At 40.6% G+C, this 18445-nt stretch overlaps 2 protein-coding genes across 2 annotated transcripts; one reads left to right on the forward strand and one right to left on the reverse strand.

Annotated features, from left to right (window-relative positions):
* Positions 1–127: 127 nt before the first annotated feature.
* LOC136679087 (splicing factor 3A subunit 2-like) lies at positions 128–3736 on the forward strand. Its single transcript, XM_066657370.1, has 8 exons — positions 128–203; positions 1044–1297; positions 1540–1586; positions 1687–1796; positions 1893–1942; positions 2058–2198; positions 2342–2410; positions 2804–3736. Exons 2-8 carry the CDS (start codon positions 1100–1102, stop codon positions 3095–3097), a joined length of 909 nt encoding a protein of 302 aa, XP_066513467.1. The 5' UTR covers positions 128–203; positions 1044–1099; the 3' UTR covers positions 3098–3736.
* A 1652-nt stretch (positions 3737–5388) lies between these two features.
* LOC136678551 (nucleolar protein 58-like) lies at positions 5389–7682 on the reverse strand. The gene is made up of 5 exons (XM_066656596.1): positions 7600–7682; positions 7378–7441; positions 6520–6654; positions 5951–6054; positions 5389–5757 (listed from the first exon to the last, which is right to left on the reverse strand). The coding sequence occupies exons 2-5, from the start codon at positions 7412–7414 to the stop codon at positions 5389–5391; spliced, it is 645 nt and encodes a 214-aa protein (XP_066512693.1). The 5' UTR covers positions 7415–7441; positions 7600–7682.
* Positions 7683–18445: the final 10763 nt, after the last annotated feature.

Genomic DNA, 18445 nt, shown 5'->3' on the forward strand with positions numbered 1-18445 from the left:
AACATTTTGCATTCCCTTTAATTATAAAGTTATTAATAAAAAATATATATTAAGTGATAAGTAAAGGGTTATGAGTGAGATATATTATATTATTATTATTATTAGTGCATATTCGTACCAAAAACTTTAACAGGAAAACGAATGTATTGAGCGCATGCGCAGGGCGGCAGTGGCGGTGGTAAACGCGTGAGGAGGACGTTAAGGTAACAAAACACAACCGATAAATGAACCCATTTTTACATAATATTTAATTGTTTCTGTAACGCTGATAATGGCGGACACGTCCAATGTTTAAATATGGGGTTCTAAATGTGTTTAACCGGAGTCTAACTTTGGGAATTAGCTGCTGCGGTTGAATGAATTGTGTCTATTTTAGCTGCTGAGCTAATGTTAGCCAAACCAATCACCGCTACATCGTTTATTTAGCTCTGTGTCAGAGTTAGACTTCAACAGAAATGTGCTTAATTTGAAATTATAACTCATAACCTTTTTAGCTCCTAAAAATAATAATAAAAAAAAAAAACATCAGAAAACTGCTTAAGTGTTTAGGAGTTTTGTGTGCATATCAACCATAATATTAATATTTTCTAAAAGTTTACAAACAGTAGAAAGGTATTTCAGTGAATATTTACACTTACCAGTGCACTCTTCGATGTTTTGGAGTTTTAACAGTATTAGTCACATATAACTAGATGAACAAAAAACAACTATCATTTCCCCGACGTGTCCAGACCACCTTAAACCCAAACTTATGTAGAGAGAACCTTTCCTTTAAAGAGGTAATAGTAGGACTAGCTTTTGCGACAATCAGGTGGCATAGTAATAAAGAACAGAAGTACATTTAGAAAGGATAATAGTTTGTTGCTCACTGCATTACACTACTAAAAGTTATTATGAATTTGTTTACAGCAATCACAATTTAAGCAAAACCATTCTATATATTGTGTATTTTTTTTCTCTTTCAGAATTGAATTAATAAATAAGGAATGTCACAATAATTCAGAATGTAACGCTTTAACTCAAATATCTGTCGTTTATAACAGGTCAGCTTCGCATTTGGATATTTAGGGAGTGCCACTGAGTCCTCTGGATTGTGAAGATGGATTTCCAACACAGAGCCGGTGGTAAAACCGGCAGCGGAGGGGTAGCCTCTGCCTCGGAGAGCAACCGTGACCGGCGAGAACGTTTACGGCAGCTGGCTCTGGAAACAATAGACATCAACAAGGATCCATACTTCATGAAAAACCACTTGGGTTCATATGAATGCAAACTGTGTCTCACACTTCACAATAACGAGGTAAGATGAAAGTAGTGCCATTATGCAAGTACCGTTGCTTAGCAGCCCACTACTATATGCATTTATTTTTAACCAAGTTAAGGTGAATGTGTTTTTTTTTTAATATACTTTATCATAAGACACACAATTATTGAAATATCCAGCAAAAGAAATGCGCTGTATCTTGGCCTGCTTCTTACTAATATAAATATTAATTTGAATGTAGTCTCTTTCTCATATTAATTCAATTGTTTCTTCTTCAGGGGAGTTATCTTGCCCATACACAGGGAAAGAAGCATCAGACTAACTTGTAAGTGTACAAAACACACCCGGTTTCTGAATAGTACCTTCTATGAATTCTTAACTTACTCAAAAGTTTACTCACAGTTGTCTTTTGTTCTTTTAATCAGAGCAAGACGAGCAGCGAAAGAAGCAAAAGAGGCCCCTGCCCAACCAGCCCCTGAAAAAGTTAAAGTGGAAGTCAAAAAATTTGTAAAGATCGGGCGACCAGGTTACAAAGGTACAAGCCCAGTGTGCTGTAATAAGCTGAATATGGTGTGATTTTGGTTGGTGTAAATAGATATTGGTGATTTATTCCTTTTTTAATTATTCACAGTAACAAAACAGAGGGACCCAGAAACTGGTCAACAAAGCCTTCTTTTCCAGGTAACACAATCAACACCAAGTCTGCCTTAATTCCCCGTTAAATTAAACGTTTATAATAAAGCTGAAAACAAAATTGAAGGTACTTGCCCCTGATGCTGTAATCTGTGTACCTCAGATTGATTATCCTGAGATTGCAGAAGGTATTGGACCTAGACATCGCTTCATGTCTGCGTATGAGCAGCGTATTGAGCCTCCAGACCGTCGCTGGCAGTATCTGCTCTTGGCAGCAGAGCCATATGAAACAATAGCATTTAAGGTATTGGACTTACACGTATCCTTTTGCATTTGTTTGGGTGCTGTTTAGATCTACAGCTCTTCTGCACTGATCATTATTGCAGTTTGAAAGAGCACACAGCAGTCCTTTTATTTCTAAAAATAACTGTCTTCTCACACTGCCAGGTTCCAAGCAGAGAGATAGACAAATCAGAAAGTCGCTTCTGGACGCACTGGAACAGGGAAACGAAACAAGTAAGAGCCTAAGGGAGACTCTGATTTCATGTTGAGGGTTACACTGGCTGCACCAACACTGTAAGCCAACTGAGAAACATTTGATATTGTTTATTTGGGCAATGTGTTTGTCCTGGTAATAAAAATGTACAATTAGATCTGGATACATTTAAATGTACATTCATTTTATAAAAATTCATTTGTTTTTAAGTTGTGAATTAGAAGAATAAAATTAGGTCATTCTCCTCAATGCATTAATCCTACAATTCCCAAACATTTTGAGCGGTTTACACCAAACAGACATTCATGTTCTGCCACCCTAAACCTTTGGGTCTAGGCATCATGAAATGTTGACACAGTGTTAAGTGTAATGTTAGCAACAGAGCTAAAAACTGATTTTCCTTTCTGTTCCAGTTTTTTCTGCAGTTCCACTTTAAGATGGAGAAGCTCATGCAGCAGCCCAGTGGGCAGCCACCCCCTGTTGGTGTGAAGCGTCCTCCTCCTCTGATGACTGGCCTCGGACCTCGTCCTCCCAGTGAATCTGTGCCTCCTCCACCTCCTGGAGGCATTCCAGGCATGCCCCCGTTGCCCCCTAATGCCCCTGCGCCTCCACAGATGAGCCAAAACCCTGGCATGCCTCCTCCCGGCACACTTCCACCCCACCTGAGACCACCGATGCCTGCCGAAGGAATGTCCCTCAGCAACTGAAGTCAACAATGAAGATGGGTTTTTTTTTTGACATTGGAATTGATATGTTCAGTGATCTGAGGATATTTTACAAACCAATTTCATTTTGTACATAGAGGAGGTACATGATGTCAAGGTTATTAATATTTTTGTAATGTTTTACAGCCTTTCTTGTAAGGAATTTATTTGATGGTCACATGTCAATTTGACGGGCGATGGTCACTTGCTTTAGCACCTGCCTGTATTTTATTATAAATGTTTCAAAAGGACATGGTTGTTTTTCTTTTAGTAAGATCAGGGAAGCAAACATTATTTTTCTCTGTTATTATCAACTGTGTCCTGCAGGTGCAGCAGAGAGAGAGGGTGTTAAAACACTTAAGTGGTCCAGTAAATTCCACCAGTTTTAGTCTAGTTTTCCCCACACAAATCCAGATATGACTTCATTTTAACTGTATACCTTCTTTTGCAAGGGTAGCACAGCCTATACGTACCATAACATCAAGTTTTGTTTTAGTTGTTTTTTTTTCTATTAAAATCTAAAACATCAAATGATTTTTGTTTATGAAGGTGTGTGTCGTTTTATAAAAATGGTCTGTTAATTTAAAGTAGCATTTCCTTGTTCCTGCCACTTTTGTGGATGTCACTTATGATTACAAGATGAAAATTTGTTTCATATTAAGTATCTGTCAGGTGGAAATTAAAATTTTAATTACATGCCAGTTACGTTGAAATGCAGAAACTACATTCCAACACAAGGTGTCCTTTTTGATGTGAAAATGAAAGATTTATGAGGAAAAAGCTTATCTGTTGACACTAATGACATTTCTGCCACGTAGTACTGAAAAGGTTTATTTCAAACAAAACAACAAACATTTGAAAGAAAGGCTTGAAATATGCTACAGTATATCCCAATGCATTCTAAATAGATGTACAGTGGAACCTCTACTAACGAACATTACAAGATACGAACCGGGCATTTGAATATTTTTTGCCTCCACCAACGAACCATGACTCTAGAAACGAACTCGAGCCGGCAGCTGGAAATGGCCACTGACCCCAATAGGCGAGTCTCCCAGCGCGCCCAGACTTGACTGAGCTTTTAAGATTAGCAAATTGTAGTTTTAGCAATTTAGCATTAGTGTAAATAGAGGTTATTCCACCCACCTCCCGTCATACAGCCAGTGCCTTTGTTACTCCTCCAGCCAGTTGTCACGTCTCCAAGGTAGCGATATTTAACCACTTAAACCTTTTTTTATTACTGTTACCACTATTTCTTTTTTTATTTTTAGTAATTCTACATGTATTATTTTTTTTTACTAATTTGAGAGTTTTGTAAACATATCAGTTCAAAACGGGTGACTTTCTGGGTGGGGGCTGGAACGCATTAATTGCTTTTCCATTATTTTAAATGGGGACAATTGACTCGAGAAACAACTTCTCTACTTACGAACCAGGTCACGGAATGGATCAAGTTCATAGGTAGAGGTTCCACTGTATTCCCAAAAACACATGTATTGCCATATGATCTGTTTAAATTGTTCATTTTTCAAATAACCAAGATTGTGGCAAACTCTCAGTCCTCTGAGAAACAACAAAAGAAGGAAGGCAAGAAATCGAATAACGCCACCTGGCCAATAACACCAAACAAACAAAAAGACTAAAGGGAAATAAGGTTTTCAAGGCTGGGGTAAAACTAAGTAATTTTCAGTGCACAATCATGGTTTAGTCTCGCTGTAAATCTCAACTAAAATGTGTCTAAGAGGTAAATCTTACCAACACTGAAATTTCTGGTGTGATGTAAAGTCAATTAGAATGGCTTTAATGTTAAATGGTGCAGTGACATGTAGTGAAATGTAGGTAGGTTTCAAAACAAAGCGACATAAAATTTCAGTTTTAAACTGGTGTTAAACCCCACATTGCATCTTTAGCACAAAAAGATAGATGCTTTGTTTAGCCGAGTAACAGCCATTCCTGAGAGACTCAGCACCTGTCATAGCCATCACATTATAATGGGATAAAATTCCTCTTAACATATTACTATATGATATTAATAGTTAAGCTATATAACATTTCCATAGCCTTTTCATGACAAATGACAAACACAAACATCATTAATGGCTTTCCCGTAAGTGTCAGTAGGAATAAGCCTTTATAGACTGTTAAAGATAGTTATTGTGAAAAGCTGATGCATGTGTGATATCACCTTATGAACAATGATAATGTGTTACCAAAAGTTCCCTCTAATTTCCAGGCTTTCATTGGCATTCCACCTCTTTGCTGCTGGTTTATATATTACAGCACCTTGCCTTTGATCACTTTCTTTTCATCCCTGCATCTTTTTTCTTGTTCTCCTTTGACTTCTTCTGTATCTTTTCTTTTTCCTCCTCCTTCTCAACCTCGTGCTCCTCTTCCTCCAGCTTCTTCTGTTTGAGTCTCCTCTCCATCTCTCTTCGTCCTTTCACACTTTCTTTCTTCTCTTCATTGTTCCGTCTGCCCTTTTCTCTCCGAGCTTTAAATCTATCATCTCTACCCCTCAGCAGGTTTCTTTTGGGGATGGCCTTGTGTCTGAGGCCTTTGATAGATTTCTCTTGATTTGTCTTCCTTGATTTGCCACGTCTGCTTTCTTCTTCATCATCGTCACTGACCCACCAGAAAAATGTGTCCCACAGCGAGGCCTCGGACTGAAAAACAAAAAAAGATAATCAATTTTGTGTACACACCCATATCTACGCTGTAGTTTTCACAAAAACAAATTTGTGTACTAACATTTGTGTATTAATATAGAAAGCATATTTACATCATTTTTCTCAATATCCCCCACCAACCTATAGCAAACATACTGTGACAGATAAGAATTCTGGTGGTGCTCCTGACCTGAGGAGGTGGTAACCAGGCCTTCCTGGCCGCAGTGTGTCTCATGTTAAGCACCGTTCCTACAGTATCTACCTCAGTTACATCCTTATGACCTCGTACAACCTCTGAGGGAAAGAGCAGAAATCTTAACACTTAAACATGCCATAGAACTTAAGATTACTTAAAGATCCTTATGCTGTCCAATGAAAAACATGCATCTTTAAAAAGAGTAACTTTACAGGAGAAGAATAAAAACGTTTCTTTCAATGGAAATCAGTGTAAAAAGATTGTATTCCAAGTAACTTTGGAGTCTATTGGTCCATACATCATAAAATGAATATGAAAGTCAGCTGCTGTGTTCAAATGAGGCAGTAAACTAAAAGTCAACATTTTTCTAAATTATTCCACAGACTTTCAATATTTAATCAGAACTTATTAATTTATTATACAGAATGTACATAAATGTTTCAGATATTCAGACCTGGTAACTGGAAAGCAGAAAAATCAACAAACTAGCCCTCCAGGTGTACTGGCCTTACAGGACCATAACAAAACAATACAATACACCACAATAAAGTAGATGCACTGACCATTTAGTCGTTGGCAGCCTGAGGTAATGACCAGGATGGTGATGGCTATGAAGAGGCAGCGGTTAAGTGTCACTCCCTCCCATGGCACCTCAATCTGGGACACATTCTGATGGGGCAAGCCTTTCCGCAGTGATGCTGTGATAGAAGATGAAGTAGAGTATTGCTAATAATAAGTTTGCTATATCAATTATTATAGAGATGAATATAATATTTTGTCTGTAACTTTATCAGGTTCAACATTGTAGACTTAAGGCATTTATACTCCCTCTGCGTACGGAAACCGCCACTGCCCACATACTTCCTTTCGTCAGCTCCGTTGACATGGTTGTTGAGCAACACATCCATTAAAAGGCAGTTTGGAGTAAAAATCAAACATGGCAATGGCAGAGGAGCTTATAGTTCTATATTTAATTAAAAAACAACAAAAAGGCAGAGTTCTAAACGGCAGTGGTCTGTGAGGATGACGGACATTCGATAACTTGGTTTGCATGAGAACTCACACAGTGCGCCTGTGAGTGAGGCAGAGCGATTAGCATCACTATTAGCAACTTGCACTGCCCCCACGGTCTCCAGTGGTGTGCTCCGTCCCGTCTGCATCCGTAAGTTTTCCGAAAACATGCAAATTATGTACGAAATGAACGCAGAGTACGGACAGAAGGCTCCTTAACATTGAGCATAAATGAACCTTTACTGTGTGTAAAATGCTATGACAGTGTTGAGCTGCTAGGGAGCAATGAGGACATATGAGCTGTGCATAGATAGGTTCATACTACACTTTAAAATGACTGGAGTATTCTTTCAGTCATTGAATATGCAGTTAAATCATAAATATGAACATTATACCCTAGAAACACCTACTGTCTCTTGAGATGGGCGTCTCTTGGGGTACGGACATTGGGACCTGCTGAACGATTGTTGCTTCCTATAAATCATTAAAAATGATTAACACTCACATACACTTACAAAGTTCAATCTTATGATATTACAAATAATTAGAGTGCACAGACAGCTATAAAGAGTCAAATTGCCAATATATGTTTTTTATGATATAAATGCAAATATTGTGACATCAAACCTCACCTCTCTTAATCTTCTTTGAGCATACACCTCTGCATAACAAGAGATGTTACACCTTAGTGATATGATAGTACACAAAACAAAAAATAATCTGTACAAGTGTGCAATACAATTTTAGAAAAAGGTCCATATTTAAGTATCTCCTGTAGAGGATGTTTTCACAAATTTCACTTAAATTCAAAAAAACGTTATTTGACCAGAGGTGGCCAAACAAATGAGCGTAAACTGTACAAGGTGGAGTGAGGGACAGAGCTGACTGTAAGGTATTGTGCTAACTGAAGCTAAAATCTGTGGTGTTTATGAAAGATAACTGTTATGCTAGCTAAAGCTAGACTTTGTCATGCTAGGTTAAGCTAGTTTTTTTTTTTTTTTTTTTTTTTGAAACTTGAGTTTGTTTTGTTAGCTGGTGTCCTGTTACCATTGCTGTGTGACTATGCTTCAGTATGTCACTAATGTTGGTCATGACCAGTCTAGTTTAAAATTAGAAACAGGTGCTTTCAGGTCCTGAAATGTCACCACTGCTGTAAACCTTCAGTATTTTTAACCAATAGCTTCCTTTTATTCTTCTTGAATATGATTTTTTTTTTAAAAATCATTGTTGTAGTACAATATCTAGTATAATTCCATCAATTAACAAAATATTAGGAAATATTTTGTAATATACTTCAGAATATGTCCAGAAATTAAATACATTTCACATCTTGTGGTATTCCACAAATTCTAATGTATAAGAAATCAGATTTTCAGAACAACTGAGATTGAGATGGTCATTTCTGACTATGTCTTCCCTCAAGACAACTACACAGGTTTCCTTCCAAAAAAAAAAATAAAATAAAGATGGCTGATTGACATTTTGAAGACTGGTGTCAAAGAGGTGCACCTGTACCTGTCTGGCAAGAATGTCTGTGAAGTTTCTGGGGAGGAACATCCTGAACTGACGTCCCAAGCTCCTCATCAAATGTCTCAAATGTACTCTCGTCCATCCTGCCCCGGACATGTAAAAAGAAGTTGTTGTCTTCTGCATTAGTCAGTTAGGAATAAAGAAATCTAATGGTCTGCCTTTAGTTATTCCCTCAAAGACTTTTGCGCTTATAGTTACAGTTATATTCCTCCTTCCTTCCTACCTTCGATACACAAGAAACTGAAGTTATTCTTAAAACCGGTCTTAAACCCTTGATCTATTATTGTGGCAAAGTAGGAGGCAAGCAGTTATGTTTTACAGCATATTTATTAATTTTTGTTATATTGTGGAAGAAGTGACTTTTTAATTGTCGCCACCTCAAAACACACAATGTATTTAGCCGTTAAATGACCCATTTAATGGAAAATGTAGTTTGACATAACGTGTAAACACTGATATAGAGACTGACATAATCCAGTCAGACCTCGGGGGAAAAAAAATAAAATTCAAGGAAAATCTAAATATCAACCTGTCCTTTAATGCTCCAATTAAATCTTTACAATTTTAGAATAATTCACACAGTATCAGGAGAAACGTGACTATAACAAGTGAATGGATCAGGCATGAGCAGCCAAACAGGGTTTAGGGAAATGTCAAGTCAAGTCTGATGCAATGTTAGCTCAATACCCCATGCTATTGTATCAGTGTAAGTAATTGCTGTGCAAATTTGTAATAAATATTAATCAGAAAACACTGCATAAAAATCTCACATTTTCATATCAAACCTTTGTCAACAGATGTTACATGCTGCGATCAAATGAAAACAATGCTGTGTTCTGAAACAATGCTGTGTTTTTTTAAGTCCATTCTCTATTGTACTAAAGATCCCATCGACATCCAGAGGCACACATAGGGGCCTAAGCATTTTTCTGTTCCACCACATCACGACCTCTGACTTGCCAATAGTGAGACTTACCTGCCTGGACACGAGGAGGGGTCAGTGAGGAGGAAGCCTCATCCAGGGTTCTGATGTGGTGGTCTTTGTGTAAAACAAACACACACACACACAGCAGGCATGCGGCACACAGGCTGTGGCCTGACTGCTAAGAACAGGTGCAAATGGGATGAAAAAGCCTGAAGGCTATTGCAGGAGGTGGGTAAATCCCACCGCAGAGCTTAGCTGAAAAAACATGATGCCATGGTCAGATTGGCCAGAATAACCAGCTGATGTCAGCAGCAATGTCAGTCAGATACAAATAAACTACATAAGCCGGACCCATATTTATCTCAGATCGTCCAATTGTAGTCTTAGCGTTTTCATTTATTATATTATTTCTTATTTTTTTATTTCTGTCACATGATATAACAAGGAGAATGATTTCAGAAAGATGCCATGAAGTATATTGTCCCACTTTAAATAGAAATATATTCCTGGATTTCCCTGAAATTAATGAAGATATGCTGATGCCCATATTAGGAATTCTGGCTCTGTTAGAAAAAGTGATGGTGTTTTGAGTATTGTATATTGTTGCTGTCAGACCCTGTGGCATACAAGACTGCAGGAACACGCAATGCACAGGGTGCCAGTCCTTCACAGGGCATCACTCACTCACTGAATCACTCACCCATTCACTCACAACTGTGGACACTTGAAGCCTGTAATGCTTTGTCTCTTTGTTTTTACTTTCTAAAATGTTGTGCTTGGTCTTGTTTTGTCTCGCACCCTGTATCTGTGTTTGTTTATGTCTGCACATGGGCATGTGACTCCTCATGTGATCTCTTGCCACACCCCCTTCTGTGTCATGTGACGGTTGTTCATAGGTGTTTCTTCTGATCTCTTGCCATGGCTCCTTGTTTGTGTCCCCTTTATGCCTGTTTCTTGCTTAGCTCTGTTAGTTTCTAGAGTCTTCTCAGTCTCTGTTTAGTGGTTAGTTCTTTGTTTATTTATGTTTACACTCAGTTTAGTCTTATTTGTGATTGTGTATCTTATTAAACTCCACCTTGCACCTGAGTCCCTTCATCTCTGCACTAATGTGCTTTTGGACTTGGGTAAGAAACCGATGCACCCGGAGGGAACCTATGCAGACACAGGGGGAACACACCAAACTCCTCACAGATAGTGACTCGAGGTGGGTATTGATCCTGCAGCCACGTGTATGTCAGTGACACTACCTATAGTGCCCCTGTGCACCCCTAAAACCAAACTCATTCATTCATTATCTGTAACCCTTATCCAGTTCAGGATCGCGGTGGGTCCAGAGCCTACCTGGAATCATTGGGCGCAAGGGGGGAATACACCCTGGAGAGGGCACCAGTCGTTCACAGGGCAACACACACTCACATCTACGGACACTTTTGAGTCGCCAATCCACCTACCAACGTGTGTTTTTGGACTGTAGGAGGAAACCGGAGCACCCGGAGGAAACCCACGCAGACACAGGGAGAACACACCACACTCCTCACAGACAGTCACCCGGAGGAAACCCACGCAGACACAGGGAGAACACACCACACTTCTCACAGACAGTCACCCGGAGGAAACCCACACAGACACAGGGAAAACACACCACACTCCTCACAGACAGTCACCCGGAGGAAACTCACGCAGACACAGGGAGAACACACCACACTTCTCACAGACAGTCACCCGGAGGAAACCCACGCAGACACAGGGAGAACACACCACACTCCTCACAGACAGTCACCCGGAGGAAACCCACGCAGACACAGGGAGAACACACCACACTCCTCACAGACAGTCACCCAGAGCAGGAATCGAACCCACAACCTCCAGGTCCCTGGAGCTGTGTGAGTGCAACACTACCTGCTGCGCCACCGTGCCGTCCTGAAACTCAACTTTACTTATTAAATTAATAAAATGGGATACTGGGGACATTTGATTGAAAGGAAATACTTTTTAAATAAAATATTGCTAAGATTTTCAGACATTTAAAACAAATGTACCACTCTGGCTCTTGACTTCATCAACAGCATTAATAGAGTTGTTTATATTCTATTATTTCTTATATGCAGTGCACATTATCACCACCAGAGGGCAGAAACATCCTGCTGTTTAATTATAAACGGTTGTGGCACAAATCTGGGTGAGCAGTGAAAATGTAGAGAGAAAGGATATGAATACCCAGTGGTAAAAATGTTTAAACCCCCAGTAAACTGTCTACTCTGTTTGGCCTTGACTGCAAATGTGATTTTATTGCTGTGGATATCTCTGGAAACAAAACCATGTAAGCAATGAATCATGGCTACATTGCTCTGGGTCTCAATCTCGATATTAATGTTGACTATTCCCTGCTGAAATGAAGAGAGTATTACTACTGTTTCCCTTGGCAGTTATTGCATCACAAACCAAATATCCAAAAGAATAAAATAAAAACTAGAAAGCAGTGTCTACCCTTCATGCATGATTTCATTGATGGACGAAGGCTGGGAAGGTGAGAGCAGCTGGCAGCGTAGCCGAGCTTCCTCGGCCTGAGAGCTTTCAGCTGTCTGTTCTTATTAAATGAGCCCTGGGGGATGAGAGCCAGGAGTAATTTTTTTCTTCTTCTTTTTTTTTTGGTGGGGGATCAGGGGTGGACATGTCTAAGTGAATTCAGTGACCTTTGCAGCTGCACTTTGTTCCATTGTCAGTGGTTTAGTTGTAAAGTCTAGCAGCGTGAAACCATTTGAAACCTCAGTTTTTATTTGGTCACAAACATGCCACAAGTAACACATAGACTTTTGTACTGGGATCAAATTACACGCTGGTTAAGGCTGATTTTATTAGTCTCCCAGCATGGTCATTCTGATTGACCCATATACCACTCTCCAAGGCAACATACACAGGCTTTGTTGTTAGCCGGCATACACATTATGTGCTCATGACTCAGAATGGCAACACACAAAATATACCATTATATGAATATTTTGTATGATCTTACTGTTTTAAAATTGTGTTTTAAAATTTACTGGTGACAATAGGGTGACCATATTTGAGTTTTCAAAAAAGAGGACACATGGGGCAGGTTGGCAGCACAAATGATTCCATAACCATGCAACTATAATATATTAACAGATACTCATTAACAAGATAAATAACAAATGCCTTTTTGGACAGATTCCTTTCCATTCAATATTTGTCCCTAAGCAAAATTCATAAAATAATATTCTTATCAAGGCGGCACGGTGGCGCAGCAGGTTAGTGTCGCAGTCACACAGCTCCAGGGACCTGGAGGTTCTGGGTTCGATTCCCGCTCCGGGTGACTGTCTGTGAGGAGTTGGTGTGTTCTACCTGTGTCTGCGTGGGTTTCCTCCAGGTGCTCTGGTTTCTTCCCACAGTCCAAAAACACAAGTTGGTAGGTGGATTGGTGACTCAAAAGTGTCCGTAGGTATGAATGTGTGTGTCTGTGTTGCCCTGTGAAGGACTGGCACCCTCTCCAGGGTGTGTTCCCGCCTTGTGCCCAATGATTCCAGGTAGGCTCTGGACCCACCGCGACCCTGAACTGGATAAGCGGTTACAGATAATACACCGTGCCGCCCCTTTTACCAACCAGACATAAACTTGATAAATGATCAGAGCATCACTGGGATCCAGACATTATGTGAAAATACTTATATTTCATATTTTCATATGTTCTGGATGATAAAGCATGCTGTATGTGAGAGCTATAATTCATGATCTGGAGAGTTGGCCTGTTTTCTTCTAAAGGTAATGTTAAACAGACAAACTGCACAGATGTAACTTGATTAACTCGTCAGAAAGTAAGTAACGGTAAATCCCAGACTGTTTTGGAGATTTTGAAATCCTGAGGTCCTGAAAAGGGGACATGTCCGGCGAAGAGAGGACGTCTGGTCACCCTAGGTGACTAACTAGGCAGGACCATATTACTTCAAAGTTGGTTGCTAATTCAGTGTATATTTTTGCTGTATTAATGACATGTACAGTTTGCTGAATCCTCATTACAAACCCTTTGTTATGTAATTCAGGCTAGTGAGGTGTCAGAGGACAAAAGATTGTTCTGTACTGAAGCCAAAGCTGTAGGTGACCTGAAATACATCCAAGTTTGTTGCAGAGTCTTAGGACTACATGTCCCTGCTGTAGCTGGCCGTGAAGGCACAGCACTGGCTAAGAAATTAGGCTAATGTAGCTTCGGGCATCCCCATGCTCTACATACCCAGCACTAGCTAAGCATCAATGGGACGGTGAGTATGGGTCAAGCAGACCTTGCCTAAGGGGAGGATACTGTAATTAAAGGGTTCACTGTCAAGGTCAAGTATACAGAGTGTAGACAGGGGTGGTCTATCCTTCTTTCCTCCAAAATGGTTTTTCTCTTACTAGGCTGCTGGCCAGGGGCGGACAAGGTCAACCCCTCTTTAATATCTTGATGTGCCCTATAACATCAAAGTACAGCAGAAAGTGGTCTTACCCTCTCTAATGCAGCAGTGAGAAAATCTCCGAAAGTCTCAGAGTGAGCTGCTCTTGCATCATGGTCCGTCACAGATCTCCAGCTAACCTTTTGTCAGTCAGCTGTTTGAACTAGCTTTGTGGATCATAACCAACTTTGCCCAGGAAAGGATATTTAAAGGGAATGTAAGTAATAGTTTTTTTATGTTCATCTTCTCATAGTTCTAAGAAGAGCTCACTAATGGTAAATATTTTTCCAATAAAACCAACAGAAAATGGAAGTTGGTTTAAGGGGCGACTGTGGTTAGAAAAGTGGGCTTGGGATCGGAGTGGTCCCCCCAGGAAAATTGGTGGTGGTGTGCTTTAGCAAGGCATCTAACCCCAAACTTTTCTTCCACTGCCATGTGTTTGTGCTCACTGCCATGTTTAAATTAAATCAGAGGCACAGTATTGTATTTTGTTGTGCAATAACAATAAAAATTAAGTTTATAGCTCTATTTATGTGTGTGCGTTATGCTAGTTTTGTGATAATTTAGCTAATCACCTAGAAGGATTATGCTGGTTGATAACCATGCCAGTTTAAGATGTTGGAAGACAATATTTAATACTTAAAATATACTATTTACAATTGGGTAAACTGGGGAACTAGATGGCTGCTCCAGGTGAGTATATAAGAAGCTAAGTAATATAAGAAGCTGCCTGAAAATACTAGCGTAGAATGACTGCTGCTAATTGTTAGCATTCTGTTACTGTGAGAAACGCATGCTGAAGTTGAGCTGCTAATTATGAGTTTGTGAATCACTGAATGATTGTTTCCCTTGTGAGCAGATGTGGAATAATTTGGTTCATCAGTGATGGTTTTGCTTTGCTGAATGAAAGATGCTACTGGAGCTGTGTTGCTAGGCTAATCACATGTGACTGAATAGCAGACAGAAGGTAACAAGGTAGGTGTATACGAGCATGACTGTGTGTAGATGTGTGTTAATCCAGTTCATTATTCATATTTCCAGCGAAAGATGACAAGATTTTCTTGTTTAGCTCTTCCCACCTACCTTCTGGCCAGAATTATAGCAAACACAAACACACACACACACACACACACACACACACACACACACACACACATATTAGCTGTTTGATGTGTAATGTGCTGCACCTGTTTCAGTCCTGGTAGGTGGTCATATATTAATTTAATTCACAAAAAAACAGCTGCAGTATGTGTGTCTTAAATCACACAGAGATAATTGTTTATACTTGTTCACAAACTTTTTTTTTCTTTATTTTGTATTTGTATTCCATAAGCATGCATCCTGCTTCCATGGCGTAACCCTATAATAATGCTGTGTCTCCTGGGTACTTCTGGCATTGCACTGTGCCAAAAAGCTAATGTGTTTTCTTTGATCATTTGGCCCTGGGTGAGATTTTCTGTTGAACTATTTCTTTCTTTAATCACAGCAGTCACAGTCATTATTACAGTGTATGTCTCATTTAAGTAGTAATGCTTGCCAGTGGCCTGCAAGAAGTGCTACTAAGTATACACTACTCATCCAACATTTCGTCCCCCTGATATGTAGATTGTTCCACTATGCAGCCGTAACAGAATCTGTCTAGAATTTTGTGAGGCCTTGATTGTATTCAGAGGTTGGATATTGATGTTGGATGAATAGTTATGGATCTCATACCATGCTTTAACATTTCTCTAATGTGGTTAATTCGGTCAGGGAATGCACTTCCATTGTCTACAGCCCAGTGCTGAAGGATTTATACCCTTTCACCCCACAACTGGCTATGGGTATGGTGACATTAAACTCATGGGCAGCTGCTCCAGAGCATTTAAAATAATTAAACACTTTTCTATAATTGCAATAATAGACAGAGCTTCAGCTGGAGTCGACCTTTTCCTATGTATTTATTGCAGTTTAACCGAGCTGTTTAATAGTAATTGATGCTAAGGCACAACATAATAAGGTATTAAATATTAGGGGTGCAGGACTTTGAGATTATGAAAGGCCAAGTCAATATGTAACAATTTAATAAATACTGTCTTTACATTGGGCGGCACAGTGGCGCAGCAGGTAGTGTCGCAGTCACACAGCTCCAGGGACCTGGAGGTTGCGGGTTTGAGTCCTCTGTGAGGAGTTGGTGTGTTCTCCCTGTGTCCACGTGGGTTTCCTCCGGGTGACTGTCTGTGAGGAGTGTGGTGTGTTCTCTCTGTGTCCGCGTGGGTTTCCTCCGGGTGACTGTCTGTGAGGAGTTGGTGTGTTCTCCCTGTGTCCGCGTGGGTTTCCTCCGGGTGACTGTCTGTGAGGAGTTGGTGTGTTCTCCCTGTGTCCGCGTGGGTTTCCTCCGGGTGACTGTCTGTGAGGAGTTGATGTGTTCTCCCTGTGTCCGCGTGGGTTTCCTCCGGGTGACTGTCTGTGAGGAGTTGGTGTGTTCTCCCTGTGTCCGCGTGGGTTTCCTCCGGGTGACTGTCTGTGAGGAGTTGATGTGTTCTCTCTGTGTCCGCGTGGGTTTCCTCCGGGTGACTGTCTGTGAGGAGTGTGGTGTGTTCTCTCTGTGTCCGCGTGGGTTTCCTCCGGGTGACTGTCTGTGAGGAGTTGGTGTGTTCTCCCTGTGTCCGCGTGGGTTTCCTCCGGGTGACTGTCTGTGAGGAGTTGGTGTGTTCTCCCTGTGTCCGCGTGGGTTTCCTCCGGGTGACTGTCTGTGAGGAGTTGATGTGTTCTCCCTGTGTCCGTGTGGGTTTCCTCCGGGTGCTCCGGTTTCCTCCCACAGTCCAAAACACACGTTGGTAGGTGGATTGGCGATTCAAAAGTGATCGTAGGTGTGAGTGTGTGTGTTGCCCTGTGAAGGATTGGCGCCCCTCCAGGGTGTATTCCCGCCTTGCGCCCAATGATTGCAGGTAGGCTCTGGACCCACCGTGACCCTGAATTGGATAAGCGCTTACAGATAATGGATGGATGTCTTTACATTTTGGCCTTATGTTCTGCATATTTGTCTAGGAATCCTACCTAAAAGCCCCTAACTCCAGCACCACGCAACATATCAGATTGGAATTACGTGTTGCCTTAATACTGTAATCTGTTGATACAAGGTGTCATTTATGTATAAATAAGGTTTTCTGAAGGTTAGGCCACAGAACCATTTTAAAATTTGTTTTTCTTCAGTGGAGCCCATAAGATCCTAGTTACACCACTGAATTAATAATAGATTTGTTGGTGTGCTTTATATCTGGAGGAAACACCCTGTACTGAGCCACAGCAGCGCAAAACCACTTCATCTCTCTTCACACGGTGGTAGCAGGAGGCTTATTAGGTAACTCTGAGAGAATTCTTCTGGAAAGATCAGAGACCCGACTGCTGTGTACAAACAAGCCTGGTCTCGGAATGTTTTCAGAGGGATCTTACAGAGACATGAATAACAGCACAGTGCTATCAACAATACCCATAAACGCAGAGAGGGAGCGTTAGCATAAGGTCAAGTCTTGAGTGCAGACATTACTTGTAAACACTGCAGTCCCTCAGGTAGACCGCTGTGGGTCGAGCAATAGCTGACCTTCCAGCAGGACTGCACTGAATGGGAGATGACAAAGTGAAAGAAAAGGCTTTTAGATATATTTGGAAGCTCTTAGGCCAGCTTTTGTAAGAAAGTGGTGATATTCAGTGTAAGAAAAGACTCATTTCCTAAAGAACTTTGCATTGTGGATGCTAAAGTTTGTGATACCATATCAAACTATATCATTCACTCCACAGTAGGGTGACCACAGTAGGAGGTGGTGGTATTTTGCCCCTCGCTGCCGTTGTATTCTTAGCTGAACCTATGTGTGCTTTTAGGTCCTTTACACCTTTATTTGCTACACAAAACATGGGCATTTCTTTTTTAATTCATCCGAGAACTTACATTTACGTTTCAGCATAGCTGCTCGAGATGAGGGTAGGTACATGAGCTTTGCCTGACGTAAACAAGGACTACTGACGTGCAGACTGACCAATTAAATGTTTACAGAGAAGGTTATCGACCAATAACGGTAGTTCTACAGTCAGACCGTCCAATCAGAAGATTTTAGGCTACTTCACCACGCCCCCTTCACACTCAAGTGAACCAATCGGAGTAGGGGAGGGCGGGACTAGTTTGTGAACGAAACTTCTTGAAGTTCTATGTAAGCTCTAGAAAAACAAAATCCCGGACGTTTGTGAAATTCCGCCTGGACATTTTTTTAAGTCTAAAAAAGAGGACATGTCCGGGTAAAAGAGGACGTCTGGTCACCCCACTCCACAGGCAATGTAGATGTGAAGTAGATGCAAAATATCTTAATTTATGGTTGTGATGTCACACATATGTTGCTCATCATCTTGTTTTAAAACATATCTGCACCCGCCCATACATATGACTTCTTGTAACTGCAGAGTATTTTAAATGTTGTGCTGTTCCTGTCTGTCAGGAAGTAAACGTATCACTGCAGCTGTCCAGATGACCTGGATATACTAAAGAAATGGCTCAAGTTTCATCAACAGATCAGAACTCCGTTGTGCTTGTTTCGGGCAGGGAGT

This window comes from Hoplias malabaricus, chromosome Y, assembly GCF_029633855.1.
Source record: "Hoplias malabaricus isolate fHopMal1 chromosome Y, fHopMal1.hap1, whole genome shotgun sequence".
Lineage (NCBI taxonomy): Eukaryota > Metazoa > Chordata > Actinopteri > Characiformes > Erythrinidae > Hoplias > Hoplias malabaricus.

What these genes read in the sequence shown, in the direction of transcription:
- LOC136679087 (XM_066657370.1), top strand. Translation starts at nt 1,100, where the DNA reads ATGGATTTCCAACACAGAGCCGGTGGTAAAACCGGCAGCGGAGGGGTA. An exon ending in TCACACTTCACAATAACGAG is followed by an intron (nt 1,298 to 1,539) that starts GTAAGATGAAAG and finishes TTTCTTCTTCAG; the next exon opens with GGGAGTTATCTTGCCCATAC. An exon ending in CGGGCGACCAGGTTACAAAG is followed by an intron (nt 1,797 to 1,892) that starts GTACAAGCCCAG and finishes AATTATTCACAG; the next exon opens with TAACAAAACAGAGGGACCCA.
- LOC136678551 (XM_066656596.1), bottom strand. Translation starts at nt 7,414, where the DNA reads ATGTCCGTACCCCAAGAGACGCCCATCTCAAGAGACA. An exon ending in AGGCTGCCAACGACTAAATG is followed by an intron (nt 6,055 to 6,519) that starts GTCAGTGCATCT and finishes TCTTTCCCTCAG; the next exon opens with AGGTTGTACGAGGTCATAAG. An exon ending in CCTGGTTACCACCTCCTCAG is followed by an intron (nt 5,758 to 5,950) that starts GTCAGGAGCACC and finishes TTTGTTTTTCAG; the next exon opens with TCCGAGGCCTCGCTGTGGGA.